Source organism: Elephantulus edwardii, unplaced genomic scaffold (assembly GCF_000299155.1).
Source record: "Elephantulus edwardii isolate Elephantulus edwardi_28Jun2011 unplaced genomic scaffold, EleEdw1.0 scaffold00026, whole genome shotgun sequence".
NCBI classification, from domain to species: domain Eukaryota; kingdom Metazoa; phylum Chordata; class Mammalia; order Macroscelidea; family Macroscelididae; genus Elephantulus; species Elephantulus edwardii.
This window is the reverse complement of record NW_006399776.1, coordinates 24,510,397-24,521,468: the sequence shown is the minus strand read 5'-3', so window position 1 is coordinate 24,521,468 and position 11,072 is coordinate 24,510,397. Positions and strand designations below refer to the sequence as shown.

The window sequence follows — 11,072 nt, the reverse complement described above, 5'->3', positions numbered from 1 at the left end:
ATGACATCAGCTATGCTCGCTCTCCATGCTCTTGCACCTACTTTTACTAATTATAACACCAACCACCCCTTCTGATACTCTACCACTACATCCGCAAATCATTGCAATGGGCCCATAGAGCCATACTCACGGTTATGAGGTTTATTAAAGAACTTACTCGATTACAATTCAGGTTGTAAACAGAATACAATTCCTCAGGCAGACCAGTTTCTCAAGTGTGTTCACAGACCTTCTGATGTTCAGTCTTTCAGTTTTAGGTTAGTGTTACAAAGCTTATTTAGTCCTGACAACTATGGTATCTCCTCACTTTCTCAGTCCTCTAGCTTGGGAAGTCCCATTTCTGGCTCCATGAGGTGGCAGTTACAAGTCAACTCTGTCTCACATTGGTTTCTGATTGTCCACTGCTGTTGCTGCAGCTACTACTCTGGTCTCGGCACTGGTCTGACTGGTACAGAATTCTTTGGCACCAAGAATTTATGCTGCGTTTACTGCTGCCTCTTTGTTAATGTCAGTGAGATTCCCCACATTCTGCTGCTAAATCTACTCTATTTAAACCTGGCTTGATGGCATTGATGGCAATTGCATGATCAGTAGTTTACACAATTTATTTGTATTCTCCACTCAGCCATGTAGCAAGGTCAAAGGCAATGGCCTAGGAAAGTAATTTTGAACAATAAATCTACTTTACCATACCAACGTTTTGATTGGCAGTCAAGTCAACTGCATCACAAAAAAACAGCCAACCAACCAAAACCAACTCATTAGCATCAAGTAAATTCTGACTCTGTGCCCCTCCACTGGTTATTTTGAAGCTGTAAATTTTACAGAAAAGAAAAACAAAATAGTAAGGTTTACATTTCCTTGTCTCAAAATCTACTTCATAACTCTGGTGATCAAAACAGCCTGGCACTCTTTATTTTCCTCCACCATCGTGTTTTGTGTGGTCTTGTTTTGTCTCCAATATGCCTTCTCATAGGACTTTCAAGATCAGTAGATTCCTGGCCAAGTAATAAAAAACAGAACCACTCCATTCCTCAATGGATTTGAATGAAAACTGGAACTAAAATCAGGTACACCTCCAAGAGGAGACATTGGAGCAGAACCATGCTGGGTATCTAAGAAGTCACACACATAATGGCAGGACATGTAATGAACCTAGGTTCATTAGCACTGCACCACGCAAAGTTGACTGACATGCTACCATCTTAAGTTTAAAATTGCATCACAATCTGATAATTTTCCATGGAACACGTGTTTTTATGCACCCACATTTTTCAATAAATATATGAGACCTATGGTGTAAAAAAAAAAAATCAGTCTGGCATCCATGCAACAACACGCATATAGACCAGTGGAGCAGAATTGAGAACCAAGAGTAAATTCATCTAACTACAGATTGCTGATCTTTGACAATGAACTGAAATCCATTGTGTGAGTAAAATACAGCCTCGTTAACAAATAGTACTGGGAAAGCTAGGTGGTCATTTACTAAAAATGTAACAAGATTCATACCTTACATCATATGTAAAAAGTAGCTTAAGCTAGATCAAGGGCCTAAGTATAAAACCTAAAACTATGAAGATCATTAAAAAAATAGAGACAACAACAACAATCTATGGCATAAGTAGATTATCAAATATAACAAAAAAATACACATACAGCAGAGAATAAGCTAGACAAGTGAGAGGTCTTCTAAAAATTAAATCTTTGTGTGCATCCAAATTCGTCTTCAAAGAAGTAAAAAGAGAATCAACAGATCAGGAAAACTACTTGGCAGTAACATAGCTGGCAAGCAGCTCATCACTACAATTTACAATTCATAGGAGACTTCAGTACTTCAACAAGAGAAAGGCAAACAATCCAATCCCAAAATAAGCAGAGGATATGAAAAAACATAGAAGACATTCAGATGACCAACAAACACATTAGAATCTGCTCAAAATTATTGGTTATTGCTGTTGTTAAGCAATGGTGTCAAGTTGACTACAACTCATAGCAACTATGAACAATAGATTTGAACCTTGCCCTGTCTTCATCCTCTCCGGTATACTTGAATGCATTGTTATAGTCATTGTGTCAATCCTCTCTCGGTGACCCTCCACCTTTCCAAGCCTGCTGCCCCTACTAACAACATGCTCAAAATACGTGAGATGAAGTGTCACCACCCTTGCCTAAGGACCATTCTGGTTGCACCTTCTCCATAACATATTTGTTTGCTCTTTTGGTAGTCCCTAGGACATTCAGTATTCTTCTTCAATACTACAACTCAAATTAATTGATTCTTCTATCATCCTTACTCATTGTCAAACTTTTCAATTAGCAGTGCAATTTTAAAAAGATATTATGCTGAGTGAAAAACATCACAAAAAGACAAACATATGAGTCCACTATTAAGTTAAAAAAGAGGGAGAGCTCTGGTGGACTAGTGGCAAGAAGCTGAACTGCAATCCCAGAGGCACGTGGTTCAAGTCCACCAGATGCTCTGCTGAAGAAGGAGGGACAATCTCCTCCTGTACCAGTCAGATCCAATTTGACGTTACACACACACAAATAATAATTAATAATCATAATAATTAATAATAATAATAATAAATAAAAAGAGGTTTACATATAAACATTTTTTAATTGTAATCAATTCATGGTGGGATGAGAAGGAATGGAAAGGAGTAAAAATTAGAAAATAAAGGAGGCAAATTAAGATGGATGAAGGGAAAGGCAATATATAATAAGGAAATTACAAGCAATAAAAAGAGAATCTGCAGGTGAGCTCTGGTGGGCTAGTGGCAAGAAGCTGCACTGCAATCACAGAGGTACACGGTTCGAATTCACCAGACGCTCTGCTGGAGAAGGAGGGACAATCTCCTCCTGTACCAGTCAGATCCAATTTGACGGTACACACACAAAAAAAATAATAAAATTAAATTAAAAAAATTTAAAAAAGAGAGTCTGCAATAAAAAAATAAACCTATAATAAAAAATAAAGTAAAAGGCACAATATAATATTATATATAACAAGCAAATGAAAAGCACTGACAACAAAAATGAAAGAAATAAGTGGAATTTGACCATCATCCCAAAAATCCCTTCCAAAGGACACTGCCTCATTTTTCTCCTAGCAGAGTGGCTAGTGGATTCACATTAGCTCAAACCATTAAGCCCTACTAAGACACAGGAGCTCTGATAGCTTATGGGTAAGAAGCTGTGCTGCAATCCTAAAGACATCTTTGAATCCACGCTAGGTGAGAGAAGGATGGGCAATCCTCCTCCTATGAAAACACGCTGAAGGGTCAAATAAGGGTCAGTTCCAACTCGAAGGCAATCAACAACACAGGACTCCCAGTTCACATTACAGGAGGAAACAAAAAAGAATAAAGTCTAGATGGAATAGAAGAGAAAAGATCATGCTACCTTTCTTAAGTCTATAGTGTGAGGTGTCTCTGGGACACAATCAGTTTCTAAACATGTGCGTGCATATAAATTCATTATCAATAAGGCTTGCGAGACATCTGGGCTGCAAATAAATATTTGGGTGTCATCATTTTACAAACAATAATTAAAATAATGAGTGTGGATGAAGTCACCCTGAGAAAGTGTGGTGTCAGAAGATCTGTGGGCCAAGGACAGAGCCCTAGGGTGCTCCAACTACAAGCAGTTAAAGGCTTTGTCAACATTCTCCAGAGGACAGTGTGTGGATTCAGAAGAGAGAAAAGGAGTCCGGAAATCACCAACATTTCGGGAAGAAGATAAAAAAAACACGTTGGGGGAAAAAGTCAAGACAGGAGTGTCAGGTAAAGTTAAGTCAGTCACTAGTGTAAATGCCACCAGGGGAAAGAAGGTTGAAGGCAAGAAATTCTATCCATTAACATTGACAACAAGCTGGAGGCCAGCACAGCCACATGGAACCAGTTCCTTGATATGAATACGAGGTTTGAGTTTTCCGTTTGTTTGAGAAATTCCTTCAAAAGGTTTGAAGTTCGAATAAAGCACAGGCTGGACTGAGTTCACACAGTCACCATCACGCATGCGCATTTTTATACAGCGAAGGGTCAAGGCCCTTCGCTCTTGCGGAGAGCGCGGGCGAATCCTCACGAACGCGCCTCCCGACGCAGTTTACTAGCTCGCGGCCCCGCCCCGAGCCTGCAGAGGGCGCTGAACTGAGGAAGCTGGGGTGTGGTGCCGTTCTAGCCCGCTCCCGGGCTCCGTGGCGGCGCCGCAGTTCCGTGTGCCCCACGCCTACTCTTAGCTCAGGTGGGTCCGTGCGGGAGGGGGTAAGGGCGGGGGGATGCCTTTGAGCACAGATAGCGGCTGACTTCTGGGCTGGGAGAGGTCCCCATCGTCTAAATGCCCCAGCTCGAGCTTCAGCCGATTAGTCTGTGTGCAGGGCCGTGCGATTAGAAATCCAAATCCAGGTGGGCGCCTCCTTCTCGATGTGCAATGCCTACTCCAGAAGCCATTTAAACCCGGAGGAAGGGAGTCGGGGGGGCTGTCTCCACCCAGGCCCAGGTGCGGCTTCCAGGGGATCGCTGTGGGTGGAGCTAGTAGGGGCGGGGCTCCCGTGATTGACAGCCTCTCTCCCCAGATTTCACCGGTGACCACTGGACCCCTCCCATTCTTGCACCCTGAACCTGCACGATGGTGAGGACCCTGAGCCCAGCCCCACACCTCTGCATGCCTACGCCCTCGCCCCATGTTGTCTTTCCTGTTGCTCTGTCCTAGCCTGGGGCTCTTCAGAGGATATTCTGCAGGTTTGCCCTTGCAAGGACAGCCTGTACCCTTCCAACCCACCCCTCCTTGTAGCATGGGCGATTGAAGGTGAAGACTTCGGAAGAACAAGCAGAAGCCAAAAGGCTAGAACGCGAGCAGAAACTGAAACTATACCTGTCAGCCACTCAAGCCATTTTCCAAAAGGTGGGATCCTCACAAGTAGCCCTCCCCCTGGCTAACTCCCTTAGCACAAAACCAAGAGCTGGCTGGAAAGCTAGTCTGGATCTAACACCAGAGTCTGTTATTAGCTGTGAGCTTGGGCAGTGTACTCTGGGCTTCAGTTTGCCCCTTTGTAAAATGGGACTAATACACCTACCACATAAGGCTATCGTGAAGATTCAGTGAGTAAATACATTTAGTGTTCTATTTATGGTATCTGTCCCATAGTATAGAATTCATAGAGTATTTGACAGGTGTGTTTATTAGCCCTATATGATCTCTAACCTTGTTGTCTACCTTCACAGCGCCAGGCTGGTGAACTGGATGAGTCAGTGCTGGAACTGACAAGCCAGATTCTGGGAGCCAACCCTGACTTTGCCACCCTCTGGAACTGCCGGCGAGAAGTGCTCCAGGAGCTGGAGACCCAGAAGTGTGTAGGGGTTCTGAGCCCCAGGAGGACTTCCCTTCCCAATCCTGGCCCCACCTCTGCCCTGACTTGGTCCAGGGATGGAGGAAGAATGAGACAGCTAGGGGCATAGGCCGAGGACAGTGGAGAGCTGGGTGAAAGCTGATGGGAATGAGCTGAGATTGGCTGTTGGACACTGACCCACGTCCCCATTGGGTACAGATCCCCAGAAGAGTTGGCTGCTCTGGTGAAGGCAGAGCTAGGTTTCCTGGAGAGCTGCCTGCGGGTGAACCCCAAGTCCTATGGCACCTGGCATCACCGCTGCTGGCTGCTGAGTCGCCTGCCTGAGCCCAACTGGGACCGGGAGCTGGAGCTGTGTGCCCGCTTCCTCGAGGTCGATGAGCGGAACTGTACGTGCCTGCACATTTTGAGTTCACACCCCACACCTACCCCACATCCTGAGATTGGGGCCACAGTGAGGCCCATAGTGAGGAGGGTTGTTCCCATATCTTCCATGAGCATATCTTTCATGGAGCGTGTAGAAGTGTTTGTGGAGGGTACAACCAGGGAGCTCCCTTGACCCTGCTTCTGAAGTGCTCTGTGTCCTACCCTATCCCAGTTCACTGCTGGGACTACCGGCGGTTTGTGGCAGCACAGGCCACCGTACCCCCCTCAGAGGAGCTAGCCTTCACCGACAGTCTCATCACCCGAAACTTCTCCAACTACTCCTCCTGGCACTACCGTTCCTGCCTCCTGCCCCAGCTTCACCCCCAGCCAGATTCTGGACCCCAGGGGCGCCTCCCTGAGGATTTGCTGCTCAAAGGTGAGCAGTGTCGGGGTGCTAGAGAAGGCCAGTCAGTGCTCTGCCTCCACCCTTTCCACCCTGACACCTGGCCTTGTTCCTAGACTTGTCAGTCATGTTCATTGAGCACCTCCTTCATACCTGGCTTTGAAAGGGACAAAAAACTGAGTGCTGCAAGAGAACTCAGATGTTGAGAGGACAGAAAATTCTTGTGCAAAGCCAATGTATAAATGAGACTAAGATTGAGAAGTACTACAGTGAAAGCGTGTGCAGAGTGGGTATTAGGGTGACCAGAAGCTTGCCTGGGTCCTGGCCACCATCCACTTGCCTCCTTGTTCTCTCCAGAGCTGGAGCTGGTACAGAATGCTTTCTTCACTGACCCCAATGATCAGAGTGCCTGGTTCTATCACCGCTGGCTCCTGGGCCGAGGTGAGCAACAGAGAAAGCTGAATCTTTGGAACTTGGAAGGCATGGAAGTTGCTTTAGGAGTCCTAAGGCTGTCTCTCCCCCTAGCTGACCCCCAGGATGCCCTGCACTGCCTGCATGTGAGCCGGGATGAGGCCTGTCTGACAGTCTCCTTCTCTCGGCCCCTCCTGGTGAGTCCTGTGGCTTTTGCCAGACAGCAGTACAGGGTTTTGGGCCTGGTATTGTTGGGGGTGACAGGTCTCCCTTTGTCCCTGGCCAGGTGGGCTCCGGGATGGAGACCTTGCTGCTCATGGTTGATGGGTCACCCCTGGCTGTGGAGTGGAGGACCCCAGATGGCAGGAACCGTCCCAACCATGTCTGGGTATCCGAGGATTTGTGGGACAGAAGTAGGGGGCAGGGGCAGGGCTAGGGTGGAACAGTAAAAAAAAAGTGGTGAGGCCAGGGTATCTCCTTGACCCAGTGCTCCCAGCTCTGTGACCTGCCCACCGCCTCCCTCAACGACCAGTTGCACCAACATTCGTTTCGTGTCATTTGGATGGCAGGCGATGTCCAGAAGGAGTGTGTACTGTTAAAAGGTGATGCAGCCTGCAGCTTCCACCCCCTGCAGGACCCGTATCTCTCTCCTCTCTTTTCACCTCCTGTCACTTGCTCTTTTTCCCAGGCCACCAGGAGGGCTGGTGCCGGGACTCAGCCACAGATGAGCAGCTATTCAGGTGAAGCACGTGGACAAGAAGGCACTAGATTCTGTGCATCAAGCACCTGTAGCAGGGGGTTTGAGGCTTAAGGACAGGGTCTTTTGGATGGGTCACTAGATACTCCCAGTACTTCTGGGTGTGAGCATCACCCTCTCCTTACCCTGCCTGCCCTCAGGTGTGAGCTGTCAGTGGAGAAGTCCACAGTGCTGCAGTCTGAGCTTGAATCTTGTAAGGAGCTGCAGGACCTGGAGCCTGAGAACAAATGTGAGATCCCATACTCTGAGCCCTTGTTCTCTAGAGCCTCTCCCATCCCCCAAAGCCCCTTTCTGGAGTGGACCCTTGGGACTGTCAGGAAGGGTATAAAGGGCGTGGGGAGCAGAGCAAATTTAGGACAAAGTCTCCTTTGCCCACCCTCTTCAGGGTGCCTGCTCACCATCATCCTGCTGATGCGGGCCCTGGATCCCCTGCTGTATGAGAGAGAGACGCTGCAGTACTTCCAGACACTCAAGGTAAGTCAGGCCTTGGGAGCAGCAAGGAGACCCAGTGGGAAGGGAAGAAGACAGCTGACATGAAGCTTTGCCAGGCTGTGGACCCAATGCGGACTGCATACCTGGATGACCTTCGCAGCAAGTTCCTGCTGGAGAACAGTGTGCTCAAGATGGAGTATGCCGACGTGCGTGTGCTGCACCTGGCTCACAAGGTATGGACTGCACCGTGTGCCTGCTGTTGGGCCCCCTCCCCACAGCTCATGTCTTCCCTCGGGGCCTGGCCATGGACTTTGATCTCTGGTGTCTTCCGGGACCTTTCCTCTCAACCAGGTTTGAACTCATCATCCTTCAAGGCTATTGCTCTTCCAGGCCGTTCTTTCTGTAGTTTGCCCCATCATTCTTTCTGGTCTCTTCTTGCCCTTATTTCAAATCTCAAGTTATCAGGGTCTCTTCGTGATGCCTCTTTCAATAAGCTAGTCACGGATTTGTTCGTCCTTGAGAATGAGCCCTCAGTCCACCCCTTCTCCACTCACTCTTTCCCATATATCAAACAGGCCAATACCTAAAGCCCCAGTCATTCCAGAGAATCCTTACAAGGTTCCCAGCAGACTCCACATTCCTTCTGTTCTAATATTTCCCAGTTGGTCTTCTGACAAACACATCACTGTTTTGACTGTGGCCCATCTCCACTCCTACCAGATAGATCTCCCAGACTCTCTTCCTGTCAGTGTCTGTGTACCCCAGTGTCCTCTATTGTCTATACCTTCCCCCACTTCAGGCTGCCTCCTCCTGGTCATCTCCTCCAGAACTGCTCTCTGCCCCATACCCTTCCATGTACAATGTCTGTCCCTAGCACTCACTGTCTGGGTTATCATGTCAACTTGCCACTTTCTTGTACCCTCTCCTCAGCTGGGGTCTGTGTGAGGCCCAGAGAGTAAGTGTATAATGAATGATGGCCGAGGACCCTCCCCCAGGTCTCATTAGCTATCTCTCTACCCTCTCTTCAGGATCTTACAGTGCTCTGTCACCTGGAACAGCTGCTCTTGGTCACTCATCTTGACCTGTCTCACAATCGTCTCCACACCCTGCCCCCTGCCCTGTCCTCCCTGCGCTGCCTTGAGGTAAGGCCTCCATTGTTGTCATAAGTGATCATTTCCCCTCCCCCCACCTCAGAAATCAGCCCCCTTTACAAACACAAGTGTAGAACTTCCCAGTCTCAAAGGGTAACAGCTTATCTATTCTCTGCCCTACCTAGCCCCCATCTCCTGTCACCCATGCATTGTAAGCTGATCACCCTCAGGTGCTTGTACTCATCCCTGGCTGGCAGTTGCCCGCTTTGCCTTGTACTGCCCTGCCCTCCTGGCTTCCTAGGTGCTGCAAGCCAACGATAACATCATAGAGTCCCTGGATGGCGTCACTAACCTGCCCCGGCTCCGGGAGCTGGTACTGTGCAACAACCGTATCCTTCCTTCTGGGTGCCTTTCAGACAGAGGGTGGGGTGCCACATTGGGGAGTGAGAGCTAGCAAGCAGAGTGGGTGGCACCCTGACAGAGAGGAATGAGAGCAGGAGCTCAAGAGGGACAAGCTTGAGGACCGGAAAGGCTGTCATTGACTTGCACTGGTGGATTCTGTAGGGTCAGAGTGACTTCCTGAAGCCAGAGTTCACAGACAGACCATCTATAGAGCGAGACATTTCATATCTTCTCACGTTAAAACAGCCTGTAAGCCTGCATTTACCCGGCAGTCCTTGGCTGTTACTAAGTAGCAGATACTTATTTAGATGAGGCTAGCATTTCACTTTACCACTGTCTTCACTACTCCTTGAGCTACACCCAACCTGTTTTTCATGTGCTCTCTGCCGCACTCCGGTTGCCACAGGGTTTTTTTGTTGTGGATTGGTTTTTGGGGGGGTATTTTTGTATATGGTTTTGTGTACAAAGTTCTTACACTTTGTGCATCATTCATGTACATTGTGTTTCACACGTCCCTTCATTCACATTATGTTTCATACAATCATTCATACTGTTTTATAGAATTAATCACCATTGATCTGTGACTAATATTTACCCCGTCTTTTGAGATCACCATTGGATCTTGCCTAGTCCTCCACCCTGTCCCTCAATCCATGCACCAAACTCCGCTATCATAGTGATTTCCCCTCTCCCTTTCCCCTACTGGGCTTTACACATACCTCACTTTAACCCTTCTGTTTTTACAATAATGTTCATATGCAGCTTTTGTCCTTATGAGACTGAGTTAGTTCACTCAGCACAATATGTAGGCAGGTTTTTGCAGTTCCTGCCTTAAACCTTCTTCTGTCCAGAGAAACATGTGAAGTGCCCATCAAAGAGGCTTCCAGACACTCGTGTTGGAAAACTGACAGGCAAACAAGAGTGAATGTAAGGTAGTCTGTTGAGTTTCCCTTGACTTTCCTTCCTGCCCAAGGCCTCCAGCAGCCCACAGTGCTCCAAACACTTACCTCCTGCTCCAAACTCACCTTCCTCAACTTGGAAGGCAACCCCCTTTGCCAAGCAGTGGGCATCTCAGAGCAGCTGGCTGGACTGCTGCCTTCAGTGAGCAGCATCCTCACCTAAGAGGATGTCCCTTACCCTTGCTTTTAACTTATTTGAACTAAATAAAGGATGGAGAGACACCCTCTGTTCACCAGCCTGCTGCCTCCGCCACCAGCACCACTGCTACCAGGTCTACTGGGGAAGGAGCAGGAGAGAGACACAGGATGTGTCTTCTCTCTAGCCCTCTCTTGCCAATCATGGAGGACCAAAGCCTCAGTGTTCAGGACAGAGTTCAGGGCTGGGACTGGCTTTGAATTCACCTTCTGGGTCCAGGTTCCAGATCGGAATTGAGAGTGATTTGGGGTTCAAGCTCAGAGCTAGAAAGTAGTTGTACGTCTCCCCAGTAACTAGCAGGGATGATGAAAGGCTCCTGTGTGGCCCTGCTCGTTCCACGTGTCCCCTGCCCTGGCTCATTCATCACAGCTGAGAAGGTTCTGGTGTCCTGTTTTCCCAGGAGGAGTGGCCCCCGGTTCCCTTGCTCCTCCACCCTGTTATCACAACAGATCATTCTCCATAAATAGCATTCTTTGGTTGAAGAACCCTTGAAAATACTTGATCTTCACAAGAAGTTAAGCATGAGATGATTAGCCTATTGTACTGATGAGGAAACTGCTGTAAAGACTCACCTTAATTTGCTGACTCTTAAGTACTGGAGCCAAAATCATCCCTCCCTACGCCTCTGTCTAGGGATTCTAAACTCAAATGCCTTTGCTTCTCCACTGTATGAAATGGGGGCCCCTACTGAGTTGAGGTTGTGCT

At 47.8% G+C, this 11,072-nt stretch overlaps 1 protein-coding gene across 1 annotated transcript; it reads left to right on the top strand.

The window, feature by feature from the left end:
• The first annotated feature begins 4,123 nt into the window (after positions 1–4,123).
• On the top strand, positions 4,124–10,398 carry RABGGTA (Rab geranylgeranyltransferase, alpha subunit). The gene is made up of 17 exons (XM_006883187.1): positions 4,124–4,248; positions 4,580–4,635; positions 4,798–4,908; positions 5,229–5,353; positions 5,552–5,739; positions 5,949–6,152; positions 6,477–6,560; positions 6,645–6,727; positions 6,817–6,918; positions 7,027–7,132; positions 7,219–7,270; positions 7,428–7,516; positions 7,673–7,761; positions 7,836–7,952; positions 8,748–8,861; positions 9,112–9,199; positions 10,186–10,398. The coding sequence occupies exons 2-17, from the start codon at positions 4,633–4,635 to the stop codon at positions 10,332–10,334; spliced, it is 1,704 nt and encodes a 567-aa protein (XP_006883249.1). The 5' UTR covers positions 4,124–4,248; positions 4,580–4,632; the 3' UTR covers positions 10,335–10,398.
• The last annotated feature ends 674 nt before the right edge of the window (positions 10,399–11,072 follow it).